Source organism: Bombina bombina, chromosome 5, assembly GCF_027579735.1.
Source record: "Bombina bombina isolate aBomBom1 chromosome 5, aBomBom1.pri, whole genome shotgun sequence".
Taxonomy (NCBI): domain Eukaryota; kingdom Metazoa; phylum Chordata; class Amphibia; order Anura; family Bombinatoridae; genus Bombina; species Bombina bombina.
In genome coordinates this window covers 290,365,581-290,391,751 of record NC_069503.1, presented here as the reverse complement: position 1 = coordinate 290,391,751, position 26,171 = coordinate 290,365,581, and the positions used below count along the sequence as shown (strand labels likewise).

The window sequence follows — 26,171 nt, the reverse complement described above, 5'->3', positions numbered from 1 at the left end:
ACTTGGAATGCAGATCTGTCTTCTAAGTCAACTTTGCTTTCTCTTTCTTTCCAAGGTAATAAATTATTTGGTTCTCAGTTGGATTCTATTATTTCAACTGTTACTGGGGGGAAAGGAACTTTTTTGCCTCAGGACAGAAAATCTAAAGGTAAATACAGGGCTGCTAATTGTTTTCGTTCCTTTCGTCAGAATAAAGACCAGAAGCCTGACCCTTCCCCTAAAGGAACGGTTTCTGTTTGGAAACCTTCTCCAATCTAGAATAAATCCAAGCCTTTTAGAAAGTCAAAACCAGCTCCCAAGTCCACATGAAGGTGCGGCCCTCATTCCAGCACAGCTGGTAGGGGGCAGGTTACGATTTTTCAAAGACATTTGGATCACTTCGATTCACAGTCTTTGGATTCAGAACATTGTTTCACAAGGGTACAGAATAGGTTTCAAGGTAAGGCCGCCTGCGAGAAGATTTTTTCTCTCTCGCATTCCAATAAACCCAGTGAAGGCTCAGGCATTTCTGAAATGTGTTTCAGATCTAGAGTTGGCTGGAGTAATTGTGCCAGTTCCAGTTCTGGAACAGGGTCTGGGGTTTTACTCAAATCTATTCAATGTACCAAAGAAGGAGAATTCCTTCAGACCAGTTCTGGATCTAAAGATATTGAATCGTTATGTAAGGATACCAACATTCAAAATGGCAACTATAAGGACTATTCTGCCTTTTGTTCAGCAAGGGCATTATATGTCCACAATAGATTTACAGGATGCATATCTTCATATTCCGATTCATCCAGATCACTTTCAGTTTCTGAGATTCTCTTTTCTAGACAAACATTACCAGTTTGTGGCCCTTCCGTTTGGCCTAGCAACAGCTCCAAGGATCTTTTCAAAGGTTCTTGGTGCCCTTCTATCTGTAATCAGAGAACAGGGTATTGCGGTATTTCCTTATTTGGACAATATCTTGGTACTTGCTCAGTCTTCACATTCTGCAGAATCTCATACGAATCGACTTGTGTCGTTTCTTCAAAGACATGGTTGGAGGATCAATTTACCAAAGAGTTCCTTGATTCCTCAGACAAGAGTAACCTTTTTAGGTTTCCAAATAGATTCAGTGTCCATGACCTTGTCTCTAACAGAAAAGAGACGTCTGAAATTGGTTTCAGCTTGTCGAAACCTTCAGTCTCAATCATTCCCTTCGGTAGCTTTGTGCATGGAAATTCTAGGTCTCATGACTGCTGCATCGGACGAGATCCCCTTTGCTCGTTTTCACATGCGACCTCTTCAGCTTTGTATGCTGAACCAGTGGTGCAGGGATTATACAAAGATATCACAATTAATATCCTTACATCCAAATGTTCGACACTCTCTGACGTGGTGGATAGATCACCATCGTTTAGTCCAAGGGTCTTCTTTTGTTCGTCCAACCTGGACTGTGATCTCAACAGATGCTAGTCTGACAGGGTGGGGAGCTGTATGGGGATCTCTGACAGCGCAGGGGGTCTGGGAATCTCAGGAGGCGAGATTACCAATCAACATTTTGGAACTCCGTGCGATTTTCAGAGCTCTTCAGTTTTTGCCTCTTCTAAAGAGAGAATCGTTCATTTGTTTTCAGACAGACAATGTCACAACCGTGGCATATGTCAATCATCAAGGGGGGACTCACAGTCCTCAGGCTATGAAAGAAGTATCTCGGATACTTATATGGGCAGAATCCAGCTCCTGTCTAATCTCTGCGGTTCACATCCCAGGTGTACACAATTGGGAAGCGGATTATCTCAGTCGCCAGACGTTACATCCGGGCGAATGGTCTCTTCACCCAGAGGTATTTCTTCAGATTGTTCAAATCTGGGGACTTCCAGAAATAGCTCTGATGGCTTCTCATCTAAACAAGAAACTTCCCAGGTATCTGTCCAGATCCAGGGATCCTCAGGCGGAGGCAGTGGACGCGTTGTCGCTTCCTTGGAATTATCATCCTGCCTATATCTTTCCACCTCTAGTTCTTCTTCCAAAAGTGATTTCCAAAATTCTAATGGAACATTCTTTGTACTGCTGGTGGCTCCAGCATGGCCTCACAGGTTTTGATATGCGGATCTGATTCGGATGGCCACTTGCCAACCTTGGACTCTTCCGTTACGACCAGACCTTCTATCTCAAGGCCCTTTTTTCCATCAGGATCTCAAATCATTAAATTTGAAGGTATGGAGATTGAACGCTTGATTCTTAGTCATAGAGGTTTCTCTGACTCAGTAATTAATACTATGTTACAGGCTCGTAAATCTGTGTCTAGGAAGATTTATTATCGAGTCTGGAAGACTTACATTTCTTGGTGTTCTTCTCATAAATTCTCCTGGCATTCTTTTAGAATTCCTAGAATTTTACAGTTTCTTCAGGATGGTTTGGATAAAGGTTTGTCTGCAAGTTCCTTGAAAGGAATAATTTCTGCTCTTTCTGTTCTTTTTCACAGAAAGATTGCTAATCTTCCTGATATTCATTGTTTTGTACAGGCTTTGGTTCATATAAAACCTGTCATTAAGTCAATTTCTCCTCCTTGGAGTCTTAATTTGGTTCTGAGGGCTTTGCAAGCTCCTCCGTTTGAACCTATGCATTCTCTGGATATTAAATTACTTTCTTGGAAAGTTCTGTTCCTTTTGGCCATCTCTTCTGCTAGAAGAGTTTCTGAGTTATCTGCTCTTTCTTGTGAATCTCCTTTTCTGATTTTTCATCAGGATAAGGCAGTGTTGCGGACTTCATTTAAATTTTTACCTAAGGTTGTGAACTCTAACAACATTAGTAGAGAAATTGTTGTTCCTTCATTATGTCCTAATCCTAAGAATTCTCTGGAGAGATCTTTACATTTTTTGGATGTAGTAAGAACTTTAAAATATTATGTTGAAGCTACTAAAGATTTTAGAAAGACTTCTAGTCTATTTGTTATCTTTTCTGGTTCCAGGAAAGGTCAGAAGGCCTCTGCCATTTCTTTGGCGTCTTGGTTAAAGTCTTTGATTCATCATGCTTATGTCGAGTCGGGTAAAACTCCGCCTCAAAGGATTACAGCTCATTCTACTAGGTCATTTTCTACTTCCTGGGCGTTTAGGAATGAAGCTTCTGTTGATCAGATTTGCAAAGCAGCAACTTGGTTTTCTTTGCATACTTTTACTAAATTCTACCATTTTGATGTTTTCTCTTCTTCTGAAGCAGTTTTTGGTAGAAAAGTACTTCAGGCAGCTGTTTCAGTTTGATTCTTCTGCTTATAATTTCAGTTTTTTTCATTATTAAGATTAAAACTTTTGTTTTGGGTTGTGGATTATTTTTCAGCGGAATTGGCTGTCTTTATTTTATCCCTCCCTCTCTAGTGACTCTTGCGTGGAAGTTCCACATCTTGGGTATTTATTATCCCATACGTCACTAGCTCATGGACTCTTGCTAATTACATGAAAGAAAACATAATTTATGTAAGAACTTACCTGATAAATTCATTTCTTTCATATTAGCAAGAGTCCATGAGGCCCACCCTTTTTGTGGTGGTTATGATTTTTTGTATAAAGCACAATTATTCCAATTCCTTATTTTTTTATGCTTTCGCTCCTTTCTTATCACCCCACTTCTTGGCTATTTGTTTAACTGAATTGTGGGTGTGGTGAGGGGTGTATTTATAGGCATTTTGAGGTTTGGGAAACTTTGCCCCTCCTGGTAGGAATGTATATCCCATACGTCACTAGCTCATGGACTCTTGCTAATATGAAAGAAATGAATTTATCAGGTAAGTTCTTACATAAATTATGTTTTTCTATCTGTAGGTGGTTCTTGAACAGTGTTTGCGAGTTTTTCAGCGTAGATTCAAAAATTGTTTCAAGTATTTGTCCTCTGTTAAAAGAAATGTATAATAGTGTAGATTGCTTTAACTAATATAAATATAAGAGAGCTCCTTACCAGTCAACGCGTTTCGGTCATACACTGACCTTTTTCAAGACAGTTTTTTTGTTCTAACAGGGGTCTTTAAATACCCTGTTGATAATAGGTGTGTTTCATGATACCGGAAGTATTTCTTTAGAAGTTCCGGTTCATTATAAATCAATTTTAACTTATATTTAGTGATTTTGTGATTACATATATTTATATACGTAGCTCAAATGTTTCTAAGTTCTAGATTTAAAGGTTTGAAGTTGTATTTATTTAAAATGTATAGGATTTATTTTGCCGATTTTTCTTTGATTCTATTTGTTGCTACGCTCCGTCTTTTGGGTGTTATTTATCTGGGAGTGTGGCAAATACTATTTGCTCATTGGTTAAAAAGAGGGTGTGCAAAAAGACACAAATCTGGATTGGATAAAGACATTTAAAGCCTGTATCATTCTAAATTATATGGAATTAGGTCTGCCGATCTTAGCCAATTATTATGATAGCGATGTATTACGTTACTTATATATTCTTAGTCTTAGAATTATAATAAATAATAAATAATGATTCCTCCTTTTCTAAAAAGGTTAGATTATAGACATATGTTAGGTTTAGGAAGCCTTCAATAGGTTACGGTCTAGTGTGTTTTTAAATTACATACAGCAATTTGGCTATTATTAAATTTCATATTATTAAATTCCATACAGCATTTTATTGATTTTTGTTTCGTTTATACATAAGGACCCATAAAGATAACTTCCAACAATACAGATGGTTCAATGTTTGCACAATTAACATTCTATCATTTCGGTTGTCATTCCGACATTTTCAAAAAGGTTTTTTATCATAAAAGGTTCAGATGTTTGCCTTTTTGTTTTAATTTTATATTATAATATTAACATTTTTTAATAATTAAAGGCTTAGATGTATTTTTGATCTTCACCTGTCTTTGGCTTTGTTGTTGGTCTCATTTATTTGAAGGGGTTTGTTTCGTGAAAAAGAAGAGAAGAAAGGGAGGAGAAACACTTTCTAAATGGAAGCATATTATATTACGACTATATGAGTTTGAACTATTTTCAAACTTTACAAATTGGCACCCAGCACACAGAAGAAGAAGCAGCCTGAGATAAAAGATGCATTTGGGAAAACAGTGAGGTTTTTTTCCCTTGTCATACATGCAAGGCGTGCAAGTGTGGGGAAAAAGCCACCAAATTCCAATCCCTCCATAATAGGAAGAAATATAAAATCAATGATCTGATCCGCTGTCAAGATAAGAACATTGTGTACCTACTCCAATGTCCCTGTGGGCTCCAGTATGTGGGGCAAACATCCAGAACACTAAGGGACAGGATACGTGAACACCTGTTATGTATTGAGAAACTCAATAAGGATACTCCCCTATATAAGCACTTTTCCGAGAAACATCATGGAAACATTAAATCTTTGAAATACATGGGGATACAAAAAGTCCCCAAGAATTGGAGAGGAGGCAACCATGAAAGGAAACTACTAACAGAAGAATCAAAATTGATCTTCTATCTAGACTGTTTGTATCCGAGAGGGTTAAATAACAAAGAAGACCTGTTGCACCTCCTTAACCTCAACTAAACGAAAGTGGGTAATCCACAACTTAAGAGATACACTTCAGTCTACCAACTTGTAGCCTCTGAAAACCTCAACTAAACGAAAGTGGGTAATCAACAACTTAAGAGATACACTTCACTCTACCAACTTGTAGCCTCTGAAAACTTTTTGTAACCTGTCTCATCTTCCAAACCTCGAGCACCCTAAAGTACCCTAAAGATAAAATTATGCTATTGAAACTTCTCTAGCCTACATCGGGCTCCCAAAAGTGAGACCATGTGGATCCGTCTCTCCCTGGGGCATGACTATGATTATTGTACTTGGTCTCTCTCTCTCTCTGTTCATAATAGTACCCCAAACTGGATTCGTCCTAAAAAACCTTTCATGCAAAAATTGTTACACATGATGAAAAAAACTCACTTTAACTGAGGTGAAATATTATTATAAAGTAAAACACTTTAAGTGGTTACATCTACCAATCCCTTCCCCTCCAATTTTCCCTACAGCTATGTTACTGTCATTTTACTAATAATAGTTGGACATTTTAAGGTACAACATTGCAAATGTAATCCGGCATCTCCTTTTTTCACATAATATATATCCTTTTAGAGAAGTTCTTCCAAAAACATTTTCCCAATTGCGAGGACATATCTAAACACAGTACATCTTCCGCCAGTTTGAACTAGTGATGGAAACAAAAGCTATTTAAGATAAAAATATACATATTAATATATGAGAAGAACATTCATTAACTTAGACTATTAATACTTTGGCCAGTTGAGCCATTGCCTTTTAATAGCCTATCCGAAATCGGATTCATATCAATAACACGCCGCTTCTAGCTAATTAGTTGTTATGGGGAACTGTATAGAAAATTGTTATTGCACATTCATTCATAGACAAAGCAAGAATAACACTCTTGAAACCAATGATGAACACAACACCACTTGGATAAATTATTATGCCATTAAGAACAAATCGACTTTGGCTGCTATGATAGAAATTTTTAAAATTTATACCCCTTTGCTCTCTAAAGTACTTCATTCAAAAAGAGATACTGGAATACTCAAATCAAGTATAAATACCTGAAAATTGTTCAAACTCATATAGTCTTAATATAATATGCTTCCATTTAGAAAGTGTTTTTCCTCCCTTTCTTCTCTTCTTTTTTCATGAAACAAACCCCTTCAAATAAATGAGACCAACAACAAAGCCAAAGACAGGTGAAGATCAAAAATACATCTAAGCCTTTTATTATTAAAATTTTTAATATTATAAAATAAAATTAAAACAAAAAGGCAAACATCTGAACCTTTTATGACAAAAAAACTTTTTGAAAATGTCGGAATGACAACTGAAATGCTAGAATGTTAATTGTGCAAACATTGAACAATCTGTATTGTTGGAAGTTATCTGTATGGGTCCTTATGTATAAACTAAACAAAAATCAATAAAATGCTGTATGGAATTTAATAATATGAAATTTAATAATAGCCAACTTAATACTAGACCGTAACCTATTGAAGGCTTCCTAAACCTAACATATGTCTATAATCTAACCTTTTTAGAATAGGAGAAATCATTATTATTTATTATAATTCTAAGACTAAGAATATATAAGTAACGTAATACATTGCTATCATAATAATTGGCTAAGATCGGCAGACCTAATTCCATATACTTTAGAATGATACAGGATTTGAATGTCTTTATCCAATCCAGATTTGTGTCTTTTTGCACACCCTCTTTTTAACCAATGAGCAAATAGTATTTGCCACACTCCCAGATAAATAACACCCAAAAGACGGAGCGTAGCAACAAATAGAATCAAAGAAAAATCGGCAAAATAAATCCTATACATTTTAAATAAACACAACTTCAAACCGTTAAATCTAGCACTTAGAAACATTTGAGCTACGTATATAAATATATGTAATCATAAACTCACTAAATATAAGATAAAATTGATTTATAATGAACCGGAACTTCTAAAGAAATACTTCCGGTATCATGAAACACACCTGTTATCAACAGGGTATTTAAAGACCCCTGTTAGAACAAAAAAACTGTCTTGAAAAAGGTCAGTGTATGACCGAAACGCGTTGACTGGTAAGGAGCTCTCTTATATTTATATTAGTTAAAGCAATCTACACTATTATACATTTCTTTTAACAGAGGAAAAATACTTGAAACAATTTTTGAATCTACGCTGAAAAACTCGCAAACACTGTTCAAGAACCACCTACACATAGAAAATGGGAATCGCTTTGTGACACACACCACTTTCTTGGGGAACATCTGTATTCTTGGAATATAATCTGCTACAAACGTTTTAAAGTCGTAAACCATTTCACTTGTGAACCGCTTTTTTACTTTTTGATTTTTTCCTCCACTTGTTTCTTCACATTTTTAAGAAACCCACGTCAAGAATAGACTGTCACAATTATCTTTTTGCTGTGTTTACTTATTTTTGTAATTGTAATTGTTACTTCACCTTAATATTTTTTTTGAGAAACCAACACCCTTTGCAGTTGAATGTGTTTACAGCGCTCTATTCTTGCAGCTGTATTTTTTATTGTTTGCTTTTCTCTCCCGTACACTGCCCCTATTGTTTTTGTAAATATTTGGACTTATACATACCAAAGGTATTAGACTTGCTATAAACCCTAGGACTCATCCGTAACTATCAGAGATATACATTGTATCTTATACACTCACGGGTACATCGCACACCACCTTTTTTGCCCAGCACTTAAAATCCGATCAGGAACGCCGGTTCACTAATACTGCATCATCAACCTGTAAAAAATCATCCGCCTCAACTTACCTAGTTTGAGCCAATTGCATCCAATTCAGTTTCAGTTTCGGAACAAGCCGCATACACACCCTATTGAAGCTCAAATTAGGATATTCACCGTTGTTTTTAGTATTTTTAGTATTTTAAAACCACATTAATATTTGCCATTATTAACTTTAAGATAAACCTATTCTAAATATAAAAGTTTGGATGTTGTTATCAACTTCTGTTTTTAATTATTCAATGTGACATTATCGATTATTGTTACATTATCAACTGTAAGGAACACATATCCAATTATCAATCACCAAGTCTGTATGCTGTTGTCAATTTTTGTTTTTATTATCTATTGTTAATCACATGGATCCATGAATTTTTACTGTACCTATCTGTAATTTTTTAAAACGTATTGTACTTGTTGTTAGAATAAATAAACTGTTATCCACTTTTTTAAACTTGTGGAGTTTTATACATAAGTGTAACAAGACCCAGCCGTCTATAGTTGGCGCTCTGATGTATTTTTGAATATCACACTTACAGACATCATTAAGTGTTACTTTTACCATCAGCACTAACAATAATTAATTGTGTGACAGTTCCTGAACTTCATAAAACTATAACATTGAGTTCACTCTAATATAGAGTCAACTAACAATCGACCCAAATTTGGGCACACTCACAAGCCACCCCATAAAATGTGCATGGTATATAAGCACACTTACGGTCTTAGTCAAGAAAATTAAACTATAACCACTCCATAATGGAGTCTTTTGTAACTCTGTGGCCCACCCCAATTCTGGCTAGTGACTTGTTTATTACGTACTAGCAATACTGATATTGCTAAGAGTTTCCTTGTGTTTTTAAACTGCACACACGTACACTATGATTTTATACAATTTAGGTTAAGAATAAAAGTTATGTTTTAACACAAACCTTCACCCCAAGTTCTTTTCAGCCCTTTGAGGTGTTCCACATATATTAAGGGGTACAGAAGTGCTAAATAAGTGCAACCTTGGAATCCCAATCTCTTTTGGGATTCAAACCCCAGTTTGTAAAATTGATATCAGCTTGTCTGAACCTTCAGTCTCTCTCATTCCCTCATGATTGCATCCTCAGACGCAATTCAATTTGCTCGCTTTCATATGAGACCTCTTCAGCTTTGTATGCTGCGCCAATGGTGTAAGGATTATACTTGGATATCCCAAGAGAAATTCTTAGATGCTAGCATGCACCTCTCCCTTACTTGGTGGCTAAATCACCAGTCTATTTTTCAGCAGGCTTCTTTTTCTCTTCTTACCTGGTCTGTAATCATCACAGATGCAAGTCTTTCAGGTTGGGGAGCTGTCTGGGGGTCTCTGACAACACAATGTGTTTGGAATCCTCGGGAGGCAAGGTTACCAATCAATGTTTTGGAACTCTGTGCACTTTTAAGGGCCCTTCAGGCTTGGCTTCTATTGAAAAGGGAGCCTTATCTCAGTTTTCAGACAGACAATATTATGGCAGTAGCTTATGTCAATCATCAAGGGGGAACTCACAGTTCCCTTGCCATGATAGAAATATCTCATATCCTTTTTTTGGATCATCACTGAGATTCACATCCCAGGTGTGGACAACTAGGAGGCAGATTATCTCAGTTGTCAGTCCTACATCTGGGAGACCATTTTATCTGATTTTAAAACAATGGGGCCTACCAGCAATAGATCTGATGGCTTCTGGTTTGAACAAAATACCTCCCAGGTACCTTGCGAGGTCGAGGGATCCTCAGGCAAAGGTATTGAATGCACTAGAAGTTTCTTGGTCTTTCCAGCCTGCTTATATATTTCCCCCTCTGCCCATACTCTCCAGAGTGATTTCCAAGATAAAATTGGAACAGTCATTTATAATCATGATAGCCCCAGCATGGCCAAACAGGATTTGGTATGCAGACCCGGTCCGAATGTCCAGTTGCCCACCATGGCCTCTTCCTCTAAGGCCAGACCTTCTGCTTCAAGGTCCTTTCTTCCACCCAGATCTAAAGTCTCTACACTTGATGGCATGGAAATTGAACGCTTAGTTCTCACTAATAGAGGATTAGAGGACTCTGTGATTAACACTATAATTCAGGTTTGCCAGCCTGTTTCTAGGAAAATCTAACCATGATTATTCCTGGCATTCTTTTAGAATTACTAGGATTCTTCAGTTTTTGCAGAATGGTTTAGAGTTTATCCGCCAGTTCTTTGAAGGACATTACTCTCTGCTCTTTCTGTATTATGTCATAGGAAGATTTCTAACCTTCCTGATGTTCATTACTTTGTTCAGGATTTAATCTGGATCAAACCTGTTATTATGCCTATCTCTCCTCCTTGGAGTCTTAACCTAGTGTTTACAGGCTTCTCCTTTGAACTTATGCATACATTGGACAAAAGTACTTTCATTTAAAGAAGAGTTTCTGCTAGAAGAATTTCTGAATTGTCTGCTCTCTATTGTGAGTATCCTTATCTGATATTCCAGCAAGATAAAGCTGTTTTGTGGACTACATTTACATTTTTACCTAAAGTTGTTACATCACACAACATTAATAGGGAAATAATCGTTCCCTCCTTGTGTCCTAATCCAAAAAATGCTTCTGAAAAATCTTTGCATTCTTTGGATGTTGTTGGAGAATTTAATATTATGTTGATGCTACTAAGGATTTCCGATGGCCTCTGATAATTTTTTAGCCTCTTGGTTGAAACTTTTGATTCACAAATCTTATTTGGAGGCAGGTCAGCCCCCACCACAGATAATTACAGCTCATTCTACTAGATCAGTTGCCACATCTTGGGCTTTCAAGAATGAGGCTTTTTTATTTTTAGTTTCTCATAAAAGGCATTATTTTGGGTTTTGGATTTAATTTCTCAGCGAAAAAAATAGTTTTTATTTCAATCCCTCCCTTATTGTTACTCATGGACTTCCATATCATGGTTATTATATCCCATAAGTAACAGCTTGTGGACTCTCACCACTTATATGAAAGAAAACATAATTTATATATTACCTGATAAATAAATTTATTGGTGGTGAGAGTCCACAAGGCCCCACCCGTTTGGGGTTGTTTTTTGTTTAAATCACATCACTTTTCCTGCTCCTCATTTTTTGGCTTTTACTCCTTCTTAACACCTCACCACTTGTCTATACATTAAACTGAGGTATGGCTGAGGTGGGAGGGGTTTTGAAGTCTTTTTTGGGTTTGGAAAACTTTGCCTCCTCCTGGTGGGAATGTATATCCCATACGTAACAGCTTGTGGACTCTTGCCAACCATGAAATAATTTAATTTATCAGGTTAGATATAAATTATGTTTTTTTCTGGCAGCAGTTCAATTTTGCATTTTTTTTACCTGCTTGTTTTTTCCTACCTTGTTTTTCTTCTTGCTTGGCTATATGTCAGACTGGTATATCAGTGAAGTTAGAGAGAGTTTTAGGTGCTCTCGGATTTCTGGGAATCTTTGCCTCCTCCTCATTTTAGTGGAGCCAAAAAAGAATAGTAAATTTAAGTATTTATGTACAATGAGTAAGATTGCATAAAATGGCTAAGAGGTGGTTTTGTGCTGAACTGATATTTTGAAATAAACAACCAAATGTCTGTTTAGGTAGGGAGAAGAGTAGATCTGGAATTATTCAATTACATGGTTCACAAAGACTGGCACCACATAAAGGAGATGTAAATAATGTAAAAGCAAAAGCATATAACAATATGAGTTTGTCTAAACCAGGATTATTTAATTGGGAAAAAAAGAACAAATCTGTTGTATTTATGATAGATTCTAGACTTTATTGGGGGCATATGAATTTGAACTGAAAAATATGTAGATAAAATATCTTCCATTTGACACTAGTTTACACAGTTAAAGAATAGAGCTCTTACTAAATGTTTTTTGTCATCCCATGGAATGATAGCTCATATTGTCACTGGGGATAAAAAAAATTACATTTTTAATTTAAGCAATATAATAACATCTATTATTATTATTATTATTATTATTATTATTATTATTATTATATATACTTTTTTTCTTTATTTGTTTTATTTTTTTACACCACATTTAGTGTTCCAGATCCAGAGATGATCCATTTTATATGGGGACTAAGCAAAGTAAGTAGTTTTATTTAATTATGTGAAAACAGGAATAGTGTGTAATAGACATAAACTAACATATTCTACCATAGTAGTATCCTAAAGTCTGGGGGCCAAAATTGGGGTCTTTTGGGGCTTTTATCAAAGTCTCTGCCTCTCCCACAAATTGAGTCCTGATGTTTTTTTGCTGCACTTTCCTTAGAATGGTCACCCCAAATTGCCTATTTGTAGGATATGGCTGCATGATAATAGTGTGGCAGCTAATTGTTATCCAACAATAGTCCTCTACTGATTCACAACACTCAGATATTCTATCTGTGTGACTCATCTGTGTATCTAAAGAAGGAAGTTGGTGAAGACCTTGCTCCCCCTTTTCTACAACTGACTGATTCATTTCATCTCAAGCTAGACCTGTGCAGATCGATAGACATAGGCATAATCTAATCATTCATATTGCTAATTCTAAGCTTTTGCATATTTGTTTATTTAGCAATGTATGTATTTCTTTAATTATTAAAATTCACATGATCTTAGCCCCTTAATTGAATTCCCATTGCCTTGAAGAACCCCCTTTACTGAAGGGGGCAGGACAGAAACAGGTCCATCCTCATAGATCCAAATATAAGTGAACCCCCCAACAAACTCCCCCATTACTAGTTCTCTGTCCAGGTATGGACAGGAAGCTGTCTCCTTCATTTACTGGTTTATTTGGGCTTTGCAGGTGGAGCTTCTTTGCAGAGAGTGCTGTTCCTTGTTAGGGCTGCTGCTGCCGCCATGTCTACAGGCATTTGGAGATGTGTCCTTTGTTTGGAAAACCTTTATTTGCTGGCACGTTTTTTTGTGCAGGAGTGCTATGGTTGCTTGGCTTAGGGAGGTCAGCATGTGGGTTGCATACTAAGGACATCATATTCATGTTTCTATGGACGCCGCCATCTTGGTTGAGGCTTTATAAAATGCATTTATGGAGCATTCCTCTTCCTCCTCTTTATCTCATCCTAAAAAGGAGAAATATAGGGAAAATGACAAAGAGAATTCTGTTTCTAAGCATGTTCAAGCTCAACTGCCTCTGTTTCACAGTATACTTAGTAAGTACTTTTTAAAGGGCTGTCTTTTTCTTGTGTCATAGTTCTTATTATTTTAGCCTTGAGTCTGTTTCTGTTACTGCTTCTGTGTGGGATAATGCAGTGTGCAAACTTTGCCATAATCCTGTGTACGAAAGATATAAATTGTATTTTAAAGATTTATAGAGGTAATCTGTTAAGAGGCTCTGACCCTGTAAATGCTACTTTTGAAACTGAAGATAAGGATGGGGAAGTATTTATAAATTATTATTTTTATTATTTCACTTTAAGGTGGGTATGTGGCAGTTTAGAGGTTTTATTTAGAGCCATATGTGATACAATTAATATGGAGGAGTCTGAGGAGTCCTCTACGTCTGCTAACTAGTCATGGTTTTATAAAACTCCTTGTCTGCTCTTAATAAATAACACCTAGATTTAGAGTTTTGTCGGTAAAGACCCGCGGTGCTAACGCTGCTTTTTTTTCCAGTGCACCCTTAAGACAACGCTGGTATTTAGATTTGTCTGAATGGCTGCGTTAGCCTCAGAAAAGGGAGCGTTGAACATAATTTAGCTCCACTTCAACCCTCAATACCAGCATTGCCTACGGTAGCGGTAAGCTGGAAAAACGTGCTTGTGCCCGATGTCCCCATAGGAAACAATGGGGCTGAGCAAAAAACACCTGCAAAAAAGCAGCGTTCAGCTCCTAACGCAGCCCCATTGTTTCCTATGGGGAAACAGTTTCTAAGTCTAACACCTAACATGAACCCCGAGTCTAAACACCCCTAACCTTACACTTATTAACCCCTAATCTGCCGGCCTCACTGTTGCTGACACCTACATTTTATTATTAACCCCTAATCTGATGCTCCGGACACCGCCGCAACCTACATTATAGCCATGAACCCCTAATCTACTGCCCCTAACATCGCCGACACCTATATTATATTTATTACCCCCTAATCTGCCCCCCCAACGTCACCGTCACCTATCTAGATTTATTAACCCCTAATCTGCCGACCGAACCTCGCCGCCACTATAATAAATGTATTAACCCCTAAACCGCCACACTCCCGCCTCTCAAACACTATAGTAAATTTTATTAACTCCTAATCTGCCCTCCCTAACATCGCCGCCACCTACCTACAATTATTAACCCCTAATCTGCCGCCCCACCATCACCGCTACTATAATAAAGTTATTAACCCCTAAACCTAAGTCTAAACCTAACCCTAACACCCCCCTAACTTAAATATAATTTAAATTAAACTAAATAAATTTACTATCATTAAATAAATTATTCCTATTTAAAACTAAATACTTACCTATAAAATAAACCCTAATATAGCTACAATATAACTAATAGTTATATTGTAGCTATTTTAGGATTTATATTTATTTTACAGGCAACTTTGTATTTATTTTAACTAGGTACAATAGCTATTAAATAGTTAATAACTATTTAATAGCTACCTAGTTAAAATAAGTACAACATTACCTGTAAATTAATTAAATAAATTAACTACAATCATCTAAACTAAAATACAATTAAATAAACTAATCTATAATACAAAAAAAATCACTAAATTACAGAAAATAATTTTTTTTACAAGAAGTTTAAACTAATTACACCTAATCTAAGCCCCCTAATAAAATAAAAAAGCCCCCCAAAATAATAAAATGCCCTACCCTATTCTAAATTACAAAGTAATCAGCTCTTTTACCAGCCCTTAAAAGGGCTTTTTGCGGGGCATTGCCCCAAAGTAATCAGCTCTTTTACCTCTAGAAAAAAATACAACCCCCACAACATTAAAACCCACCACCCACATACCCCTACTCTAACCCACCCAAACCCCCCTTAAATAAACCTAACACTAACCCCCTGAAGATCTCCCTACCTTGAGTCGTCTTCACCCAGCCGAGCCGAATTCTTCATCCAAGCGGAGCAAGAAGATGTCCTCCATCCGGTAGAAGTCTTCATCCAAGCGGGGCAAGAAGAGGTCCTCCATCCGATAGAAGTCTTCATCCAAGCGGGGTCTTCTATCTTCATCCATCCGGAGCGGAGCCATCTTCCAGCCAGCCGACGCGGAGCCATCCTCTTCAACCGACGGACTAACGACGAATGACGGTTCCTTTAAGGGACATTATCCAAGATGGCGTCCCTCGAATTCCGATTGGCTGATAGGATTCTATCAGCCAATCGGAATTAAGGTAAGAAAAATCTGATTGGCTGATTCAATCAGCCAATCAGATTGAAGTTCAATCCGATTGGCTGATCCATATATAATGTAGGTAATATAATCCTATCAGCCAATCGGAATTGAAGGGATGCCATCTTGGATGACGTCCCTTAAAGGAACCTTCATTCATCGGGAAGTCGTCGGTTGAAGAGGATGGCTCCACGTCGGCTCCATTGAAAATGGCTCCGCTCCGGATGAAGATTGAAGACGCCACCTGGATTAAGACTTCTACCGGATGGAGGACCTCTTCTTGCCCCGCTTGGATGAAGACTTCTACCGGATGAAGGACCTCCTCTGCGCACCTTGGATGAAGAATTCGGCTCGGCTGGGTGAAGACGACTCAAGGTAGGATGATCTTCAGGGGGTTAGCGATAGGTTTTTTTTAAGGGAGGTTTGGGTGGGTTAGAGTAGGGGTATGTGGGTGGTGGGTTGTAATGTTGGGGGGGGGTATTGTATTTTTATTTTCAGGTAAAAGAGCTGATTACTTTGGGGCAATGCCCCGCAAAAAGCCCTTTTAAGGGCTGGTAAAAGAGCCGATTACTTTTGTAGTTTAGAATAGGGTAGGGCATTTTTTTATTTTGGGGCAATTTTTTATTTTATTAGGGGGCTTAGATTAGATGTAATTAGTTTAAACTTCTTGTAATATTTTTTTATTTTTTTGTAATTTAGTGTTTGTATTTTTTTGTATTATAGATTAGTTTATTTAATTGTATTTTAGTTAAGATGATTGTAGTTAATTTATTTAATTAATTTATTGCTAGTGTAGTGTTAGGTGTATTTGTAACTTAGGTTAGGGTTTATTTTACAGGTAATTTTGTACTTATTTTAACTAGGTAGCTATTAAATAGTTATTAACTATTTATTAGCTATTGTACCTAGTTAAAATTAATACAAAGTTGCCTGTAAAATAAATATAAATCCTAAAATAGCTACAATGTAACTATTAGTTATATAGTAGCTATATTAGGGTTTATTTTATAGGTAAGTATTTAGTTTTAAATAGGATTAATTTATTTAATTTTAGGAATATTATTTTGTTTAATTTAAATTATATTTATGTTAGGGGGGGTTAGGGTTAGAGTTAGGTTTAGGGGTTAATACATTTATTATAGTGGCGGCGAGGTCCGGTCGGCAGATTAGGGGTTAATAAGTGTAGTTAGGTAGCGGCGACTTTGGGGGGGGAGCAGATTAATGGTTAACAAATATAATGTAGGTGTCGGCGATGTTAGGGGCAGTAGATTAGGGGTTCATAGCTATAATGTAGGTGGCAGTGGTGTCCGGAGCGGCAGGTTAGGGGTTAATAATATAATGCAGATGTCAGCGATAGCGGGGGCGGCAGATTAGGGGTTAATAAGTGTAAGGTTAGGGGTGTTTAGACTCAGGGTTCATGTTAGGGTGTTAGGTGCAGACTTAGAGAGTGTTTCCCCATAGGAAACAATAGGGCTGCGTTAGGAGCTGAACGCTGCTTTTTTGCAGGTGTTTCTAGCCCAAACTGCCCCATTGTTTCCTATGGGGATATCGTGCACGAGCACATTTTTCCAGCTTACCGCTACCGTAAGCAACGCTGGTATTGAGGGTTGAAGTGGAGCTAAATTATGCCCAACGCACCCTTTTCTGAGCCTAACGCAGCCACTCAGACAACTCTAAATACCAGCGTTGTTTGAAGGGTGCGCTGGGAAAAAAAGCAGCGTTAGCTACGCAGGTTTTTACAGACAAAACTCTAAATCTAGGCACATGTCTTTAATAACTCATTAATGGAATCATTATATTATGTTATTGGTTATGACAAGGATTTCTCTTTTTTCTTCTTTAAAATTTGTAATTGAAAAATTGATCAGTATTTTCATGTGGATTGTTTTCCAAGTATTTGCATTTTTTTCTTTGAAAATTGAATAAAAATGATATTGTAGAACAGAGTTAGATGAATACGATTATTAGGTAAGTGGAATTCATTTATTACTGAGTTAGACTTCCTTGAACATTTATTTGAGCAGACTCATAGGAGGCTCTACGTGTAAATCAATGTTATATAAATATACAAAAATATGAAAATAACCCATTTTTCTTTTCACAATAGAGTTTAGAAAAACACACACACTTTTGTTTACAACCTTTTTTTACTAAAATTGTAATTATTGTTTTTTTTTTTTTAATGAGGGTGTCTATAGGAGCTTATAACATCATAAAGGCCTAGACTACCTGGGCTCCTTGATTTAAAGTCTAGAATCCCCTCTTTAAAATAAAGCTCCTATATAACCGTCACAGAAACAGTATAGCTACCCAGTTATAGGAGGTGATCTGCAGTGTCTCAGCACATAGACATATTAACAATACATACCAAAGAGTGTGTAATTAAACAGTGTTTCAACACAACAATCCGATGCAGGGTAATTATAGTCCATACAATGATATGGTAGAAAAACACTCACGGTACTGTTGTGAACTGCTGTTGACAATCTCCAATGTTTTACTGCTCACAGCGTGGTTTTCTGTTGGTGAACTCCATGTCCTTTTGTGTGGCTAAAGAGCCCAGCAACTTTCACACTGCAATGTGGTGCTTCCCCCTTTCCTTGTGAACTCCGGTATCCCTATGGGAGCCTTCAATAATCGACATGAACAAACACACAAAATTCCCAGACTCCAACTGGGGTTAAGAAAAAGGGGTTCTTTATTCAAGAAAAATTAAAAACGTGAAATAAAGACCACATACAAGTAAGCAACGACTGCTATGCTAAAAAGTCAGAGGCTACGACCTGGGGCCGTATAACGTCATACGGCCCCAGGTCGTAGCCTCTCACTTCTTAGCATAGCAGTCATTGCTTACTTGTATGTGGTCTTTTGATCTGCATGTAAAAACTCCAAAACAGCTCAGCACAGGGGTGGAAATGGCTTAGCAGTTGAGGGGTTAACCAAAATTATGGTAAAGATTTTCATTATTTACCTCTATTTCTGGGGTATTTATAGGGCTCCATTTAAGAAGCTCCAAATGCAGCTTTGGAACTCCTTCAGCTGGAGGCTTGCATGAGTGAAACCACAGCCAATAGTTAAGAAGCAGTGGTCATCAGACCACTGCTTCTTAAGCTGCTACGCCACTCTAAAGTGGCTTTCCAAAATTGTTTTTTACTTATCCATCTGGGGTAATTGACAACCCCTGCTTGCGCACAATTGGCAGCTCGCGAGCAGAGGTGGCAGTGCACAATCTTGTGCAATTATAAGGAGACAGGAGACTTTACTATTGTTTGGTATGGTCTGTTCCTTTCATATTTTATATGAAAGAACACAATTTTAATGTGAGGGGGATCATATTGTCCTAATTTATTTAGCTGGTTGGGCTTTGCAGACTATTTACAGAGACTATAGGTAGAAGGTGTTGGATAGTCTTAGAATACTTTCCACAAGTACAGATGTAGTATTTTGGGCTTTTTAGTCAAAAGCTATACCTGAAATGATTTGTTTATCAATGGTCTAGTCTCATAATATATTTGATTCTCAATATAGACTTAACATGCACCAATCTGTTCGGTTGCAAACATTTGCTATACATGTATTCTTATATGTTTACAGTTTCCCACCCATCTTTTATATGATTGTAACTGCTTTACAATCTGTTTACTGATAAATATTACCAGGGAGGGCCAAGGTAACTAGAAATTTAACACCAAAAATACAAGGAATTTCTATATCTTGGCCCATATACCTGGGTAATACTTACTAGGCTCCCTACCTTTTTTCCTAGTCCACCTTTTTTTAGCTGGACATCTCTAGGAAGAAGAAGGGGTGGTGCTTGAGGGTTACCTTTATACAGGTAACTAGGGGAGTGAGCAGTTCTGTCCACACAACTTGGGGAGGGTTGTTAACTGGTAAGTATTACCCAGGGTTATGGGCCACAATATAGAAATTACTTATATTTTGGTGTTAATTTCTTTTACAAAGATATGACGAGTCCACAGATTTCATCCTTACTTGTGGGATATTAACCTCCTGCTAACAGGAAGTGGCAAAGAGCACAGCAGAGCTATATATAGAGCCCCTCCCCTTCCCCTCCACCCCCAGTCATTCTCTTTGCCTGTGTTATACTAGGAAGACATGGTAAAGTGAGGTGTTAGTTTTAGTTTCTTCAATCAAGAAGTTTTTTATTTTAAATGGTACCGGTGCGTACTATTTTCCTCAGGGGGAAATGGAAGAAGATTTCTGCCCTGAGGTTTGATGATCTTAGCATTTGTAACTAAGATCCACGCTGATTCCCACAAGACTTCTGAAGGTACCCATGAGACATCTTCAGTGTGGAGACTGGTTTCTTGCTTCAAGCAGCATTAAGGTATGTGCAGCCTTTTTTTCTGAGGAGACTTGGTATATCAGAACTGGCTGGCATTATTTCCATGTATGGGAATGGGGTAAGCAGTAAAACCTATTTTAATAAGAGGGGTGTTACTGGAGTCCCTATTTTATATTTATCATTAGTTGATATTTGGGCATTATGTGACATGGGAGACAATATAAAAAAACGATGTTTTATGTTTTTTATTTTTTTGGCACTTAAAACTTATTGGTTGTATGCTTGGGGGTTATATTGTGTGTGTATTTTTACTTTAGTGCAAAACTGCATTTCCATGCGGTGTTGTTTGGGCCTACTCCAACTATTGACCTTAAGGGGCGGAGCCTATTTTGGCGCCATTTCTTCAGGCTTAGCATCAGCAAACAGTAACTCGGTGGCTCCTGGACTGTGTAGCTGGTCTGAAGGGTTGGAAACCTGATTCGAGTGAGGTGCAGAGTGTATTTTTATCTATCTTTTGACTACATGTTGATATAAGTACTTCTAAAGCCTTATTTCTGCCCTTGCTTCTGGGTGCAGTAATTTTTGGATTAACCAACGATATTAAGTTAAATTTGGGAATAATTTAACGTTTTTTGTGCATTTTTGAAAAATTGTTCTCTTTTTCTTTTCTTAAAGGCACAGTACACGTTTTTTCTAATGATTATTTTATGCTATAAATAAGTGTTTAAACGACTTTTGGGGTATTACTAGTCTGTTAAACATGTCTGACATTGAGGTTTTTAAGAAAATGTTTCCTATATCAGATACCATTCGGGACTCATGGCAAGTGGTCCCTAAGGTAGGGGGAGCTATATCTTCCCTAGCTAAGCATACTACTATACCCATTAAGGATAGTTGTGCTTTCAATGATCCTATGGATAAGAAATTAGAGGGTCTACTAAAGAAATTATTTGTTAATCAGGGATTTCTTTTACAACCTACGGTTTGCATTGTTCCAGTAACTACTGCAGCAGCTTTTTGGTTTGAGGCTCTAGAAGAGTCTCTTAAGGTTGAGACTCCATTAGATGACATTCTAGATAGAATTAAGGCTCTTAAGATAGCTAATTCTTTTATTACTGATGCCGCTTTTCAAATTGCTAAATTAGCGGCAAAATAATTAGGATTTTCTATTTTAGCACGTAGAGCATTGTGGCTCAAATCTTGGTCTGCTGATGTGTCATCAAAACATAAGCTTTTAGCTATTCCCTTTAAAGGTAAGACCCTTTTTGGGCCAGAATTGAAGGAGATTATTTCTGATATTACAGGAGGTAAGGGCCATGCCCTACCTCAGGTTAGGTTGGTTAAAATGAGGGGTAAACAGAATAATTTTCGTTCCTTTAGGAACTTTAAAGGAGGACCACCCGCTTCTTCTTCTTCCACAAAGCAGCATGAAGGGGTGGCCCCAGATCCGGGACCGGATCTAGTAGAGGCAGACTTTCTTTCTTTGCTCAGGCTTGGGCAAGTGATGTTCAGGATTCCTGGGCACTAGAAATAGTGACCCACGGTTATCAATTGGAATTCAAGGATTTCTCCCAAGAGGGAGATTTCATTCTTTCAAAATTTTCTGCAAACCAGATAAATAGAGAGGCGTTCTTACGCTGTGTAAAAACCTTTTTACTATGGGAGTAATCTGTTCCAAAATTGGAACAGGGACAGGGGTTTTACTCAAACCTATTTGTGGTCCCCAAAAAAGAGGGAACGTTCAGACCCATTTTTGACCTCAAGTGTCTAAACAAATTTCTAACAGTTCCATCATTCAAGATGGAGACAATTCGAACGATTTTGCCAATGATCCAGGAGGGTCAATATATGACTACCGTGGTTTTGATGGATGCTTACCTTCATATTCCAATCCACAAAGATCATCATCGGTTTCTAAGGTTTGCCTTCTTGGACAAACATTATCAGTTTGTGGCTCTTCCTTTCGGGTTGGCCACAGCACCCAGAATCTTCACAAGGGTTCTAGGGTCTCTTTTGGAGGTTCTCAAACCGCAAGGGATAGCGGTGGCGCCTTATCTGGACGATATTCTGATTCAGGCGTTAACATATCATCTGACAAAATCTCACATGGACACAGTGTTGTCTTTTCTGAGAACTCACGGCTGGAAGGTGAACATAGAGAAGAGTTCACTTGTTCCACAGACAAGGGTTCCTTTTCTGGGAACTCTGATAGACTCGGTAGCCATGAAAGTATTTCTGACGGAGGTCAGAAAATCAAAGATTTTGAATACTTGCCGAACACTTCTGTCCATTCCTCTGCCATCAGTGGCTCAGTATATGGAGGTAATCGGATTAATGGTAGCGGCAATGGACATCGTTCAGTTTGCTTGCTTTCATCTCAGACCACTGCAACTGTGCATGCTTGGTCAGTGGAATGGGGATTGTGCGGATTTATCTCCAAAGATAATTCTGGATCAAGAGACCAGAAACTCTCTTCTTTGGTGATTGTCGCCAGATCGTCTGTCCCAGGGGACTTGTTTCCGCAGACCCTCGTGGATGATAGTGACAACAGATGCCAGCCTTCTGGGCTGGGGTGCAGTTTGGAACTCCCTGAAGGCTCAGGGTGTTTGGACTCAGGTGGAGTCTCTACTTCCAATCAATATTCTGGAACTGAGAGCAATATTCAATGCACTTCAGGCGTGGCCTCAGTTGGCTTCGGTCAAATTCATCAGATTCCAGTCGGACAACATAACGACTGTGGCATATGTCAATCATCAGGGGGGAACAAGGAGTTCCTTAGCGATGATAGAAGTATCCAAGATAATCAGTTGGGCAGAGGCCCACTCTTGTCATCTGTCAGTGATCTACATCCCAGGGGTAGAGGACTGGGAAGCAGATTTTCTAAGTCGGCAGACTTTTCATCCGGGGGAGTGGGAACTTCACCCGGAGGTATTTGCCTCATTGATTCTCAGATGGGGCAGACCGGAATTGGTTTTGATGGCATCTTGTCAGAATGCCAAGCTTCCAAGATATGGATCCCGGTCAAGGGATTCTCAGGCTGAACTGATAGATGCCTTGGCAGTACCTTGGTTGTTCAGCCTAGCTTAGGTTTTTCCGCTGTTTCCTCTCCTCACACGCGTGATTGCTCAAATCAAACAGGAGAGAGCTTCAGTGATCCTGATAGTGCTTGCGTGGCCACGCAGGACTTGGTATGCGGATCTAGTGGACATGTCCTCTCTGCCACCGTGGAAACTTCCATTGACAGGACCTTTTCATTCAAGGTCCTTTCCAACATCCAAATCTAATTTCTCTGCAACTGACTGCATGGAGATTGAACGCTTGATTTTATCAAAGTAAAGATTCTCTGGTTCAGTTATCAATACTTTGATACAGGCTAGAAAGCCTGTTACTAGAAAAATCTATCTTAAGATATGGCGTAAATATCTTTTTGGTGTGAATCCAAGGGTTACTCATGGAGTAAAGTTAGGATTCCTAGGATTTTGTCTTTTCTCCAAGAAGGATTGGACAAAGGGTTATCAGCAACTTCCTTAAAGGGACAAATTTCAGCTTTGTCAATTCTGTTTCACAAACGTTTGGCAAATGTATCAGATGTTCAGTCTTTTTGTCAGGCTCTATCTAGAATTAAGCCTGTATTTAGACCTATTACTCCTCCCTGGAGTTTGAATTTAGTTCTTCGAGTTCTGCAAGGGGTTCCGTTTGAACCTATGCATTCAATAGATATTAAACTTTTATCTTGGAAAGTTCTGTTTTTGGTTGCTATTTCTTCTGCTCGAAGGGTTTCTGAGCTTTCAGCATTACAGTGTGATTCGCCTTATCTCATATTTCTTTTTTTTTTTTTTAGAATTTTTATTGAGGCATTCAACAAAAGCATAACAGGATAACAGGCAGGGTTCATTAGACAGTTTCAATGAGTCACAGGTCAATAAAGCAGTATACTTATCTAGCATATGTCAGAATTACTTTATCAAAACTGTACTATCTAAACATCCAATTGCACCCAGTTAAATAAGACCTTATTTTCTAATATGAAGTAATATGAATCACCCCTTGAACAATAGATTATGAAAAATAAATGATCCTCCCTAGTGCTCTATAGCGGCCGTTCTTGGACCTCTCTAATTGTATAATCAACTTAATGGGGGTTATGGAGGGGAAACATAAAAATAAACACAAACAAATAGGGCCACTCTTGGACCCTTAGAATAAATTTGAAGGCTGTTAGTCCTTAGAGAGTAATAAAAACATCGATGAGATAACCTTCAACTAGGGTGAAATATGTATTCAACTTGTAGAAAAAACTGGTTATTACTATTTTATATAATGTTACATGGAACCATCTTGTAAGTCTTCAAAGACTACCTAATAGTTGAGGGCACTTGTGGAGGTGTAGTAAGTGCTATTAGTCACGAATGGAGCGGTTAGTATAAATAATATTTCAGACGATCATAGATAGATGAAGCTTACCAAGCCCCCATGTCATTGTTAGATATAGCCCTTATTTTAAATCTTAATTTTAATTCTAAACCATCCTTGGCACCACGTTACCTACAGAGTATGGGCATCACAGAGGGGGATAGTGCATAATAAAATCTTACTTGCATTCACAGTCCTCAAAACTATAGCAGAGTATTAATGGGGTAAATGATTTTTAAGTCATTAATCACTCTGTCACAATGCCTTGTGGCACTGGGGGCACATCAAACAAAAAAAAAACAGCATTTCCCCTTAATTTCTAAGGTGAATGTAAGTGTTAGTTAAAATATAATTGCTGCCCTTAGGACCAGTGTAGCTTTATTCTGGACAATAGGCAGTCCCAGCACTTAGGATATAACTACCCCACACTTGTCGTTCCGCCCCAGTTACTCTAAGATCTGTAGGAGGAGGATGCACCTGAAGTCCCAAACAAGAGGGGTACCTACTCTTTGAGTCCACAACTGCTGCGCAGGACCAGTCCGGCAAACACACTGGATGTCTCACCCTCCTCTGCTTTTCCTGTCGAACCATTGTGAATGTACCTCCTGCAGGTAGGATACCTAGCAAAATCATCGGTATGAGTGCGGGCACCTGTAAATCCCTCAGTAGTAAAGCTTCCACAACTGAAGCATAGACACCTTACGTGGTCTCCGTAGGTGTGAGGCCATTGAGCTCCTGGAGTGGTATGGGGGAGAATCTGCTTGTAGCTCCGGTACCATCACGAACACTCCACCGGACTGGCTTGATTGGAGATTGCTCTTCCCATGCTGCAGAGACCAGACTAGCTGGTCCGTTGGAAGGTATGGGAAGTGAACGCTGAGGTTCTGTGTCAACCTCTCTTATGTTCACTGTGGCGCCAGGTTGAGGTAGGTTGGGTGTCAGAGCAACGGGGCCGACATTAGTGTCCAGCGTGTCAGATATGATGTCCTCAAATGCCACGAGGTAGTCAGAGAGTAGGCAGCGTATTTCCTCAAGAAAGCCCTTATTGACATTTGGTTCCATGTTGGGAGAGTAAAGAGTTGAAGTGTTGAACAGCCCACAATGGGGTTTTGAGAAGGCCTCAGCCTTAGAATAGCTCCAGTAAATGTAAGCGCCACACAATCCGAAGGAGGGAGGCATCAAATGAGAGCTGAACTTATGATAGTCCTGATTCTTTGAAGCCCCAGAGATGGATATTTCTTGCGATATTTAGTTATCACAGCAGGAAGGTGTGAGCAGCCAACAGTTTTGCGTCCATAGATGGCCGCCGCCCAGAAGTCCCCCCTTATATCATATTTAATTCTGATAAGGTGGTTTTTACGTACCAAACCTGGGTTCCTTCCTAAGGTTGTTTTGAATAAGAATATCAATCAGGAAATTGTTGTTCCTTCCTTGTGTCCTAATCCTTCTTCTAAGAAGGAGCGTCTGTTACATAACTTGGACGTGGTCCGTGCCTTAAAGTTTTACTTACAGGCAACTAAGGATTTCCGTCAATCATCTTCATTATTCATTGTTTATTCTGGAAAGCGTAGGGGTCAGAAAGCTACGGCTACCTCTCTTTCTTTTTGGCTGAGAAGTATCATCCGCCTGGCATATGAGACTTTCAGCAGCCTCCTGAAAGAATTACGGCTCATTCTTCTAGGGCTGTGGCTTCCACATGGGCTTTTAAAAATGATGCATCTGTGGAACAGATTTGTAAGGCTGCGACTTGGTCGTCCCTTCACACTTTTTCCAAATTTTCCAAATTTGATACTTTTGCTTCTTCTGAGGCTATCTTTGGGAGAA

The 26,171-nt window shown here is 38.3% G+C and overlaps 1 protein-coding gene across 2 annotated transcripts in view; it reads left to right on the top strand.

The window, feature by feature from the left end:
- LOC128660276 (1-aminocyclopropane-1-carboxylate synthase-like protein 1) overlaps positions 1–26,171 on the top strand; it is a 526,308-nt gene that overhangs the window by 414,886 nt on the left and 85,251 nt on the right. For both annotated transcript variants that reach the window (XM_053714036.1, XM_053714037.1), the window contains one exon: positions 12,333–12,378. In XM_053714036.1, the coding sequence (XP_053570011.1) occupies positions 12,333–12,378 (46 nt within the window). The remainder of the gene's footprint in view (positions 1–12,332; positions 12,379–26,171) is intronic.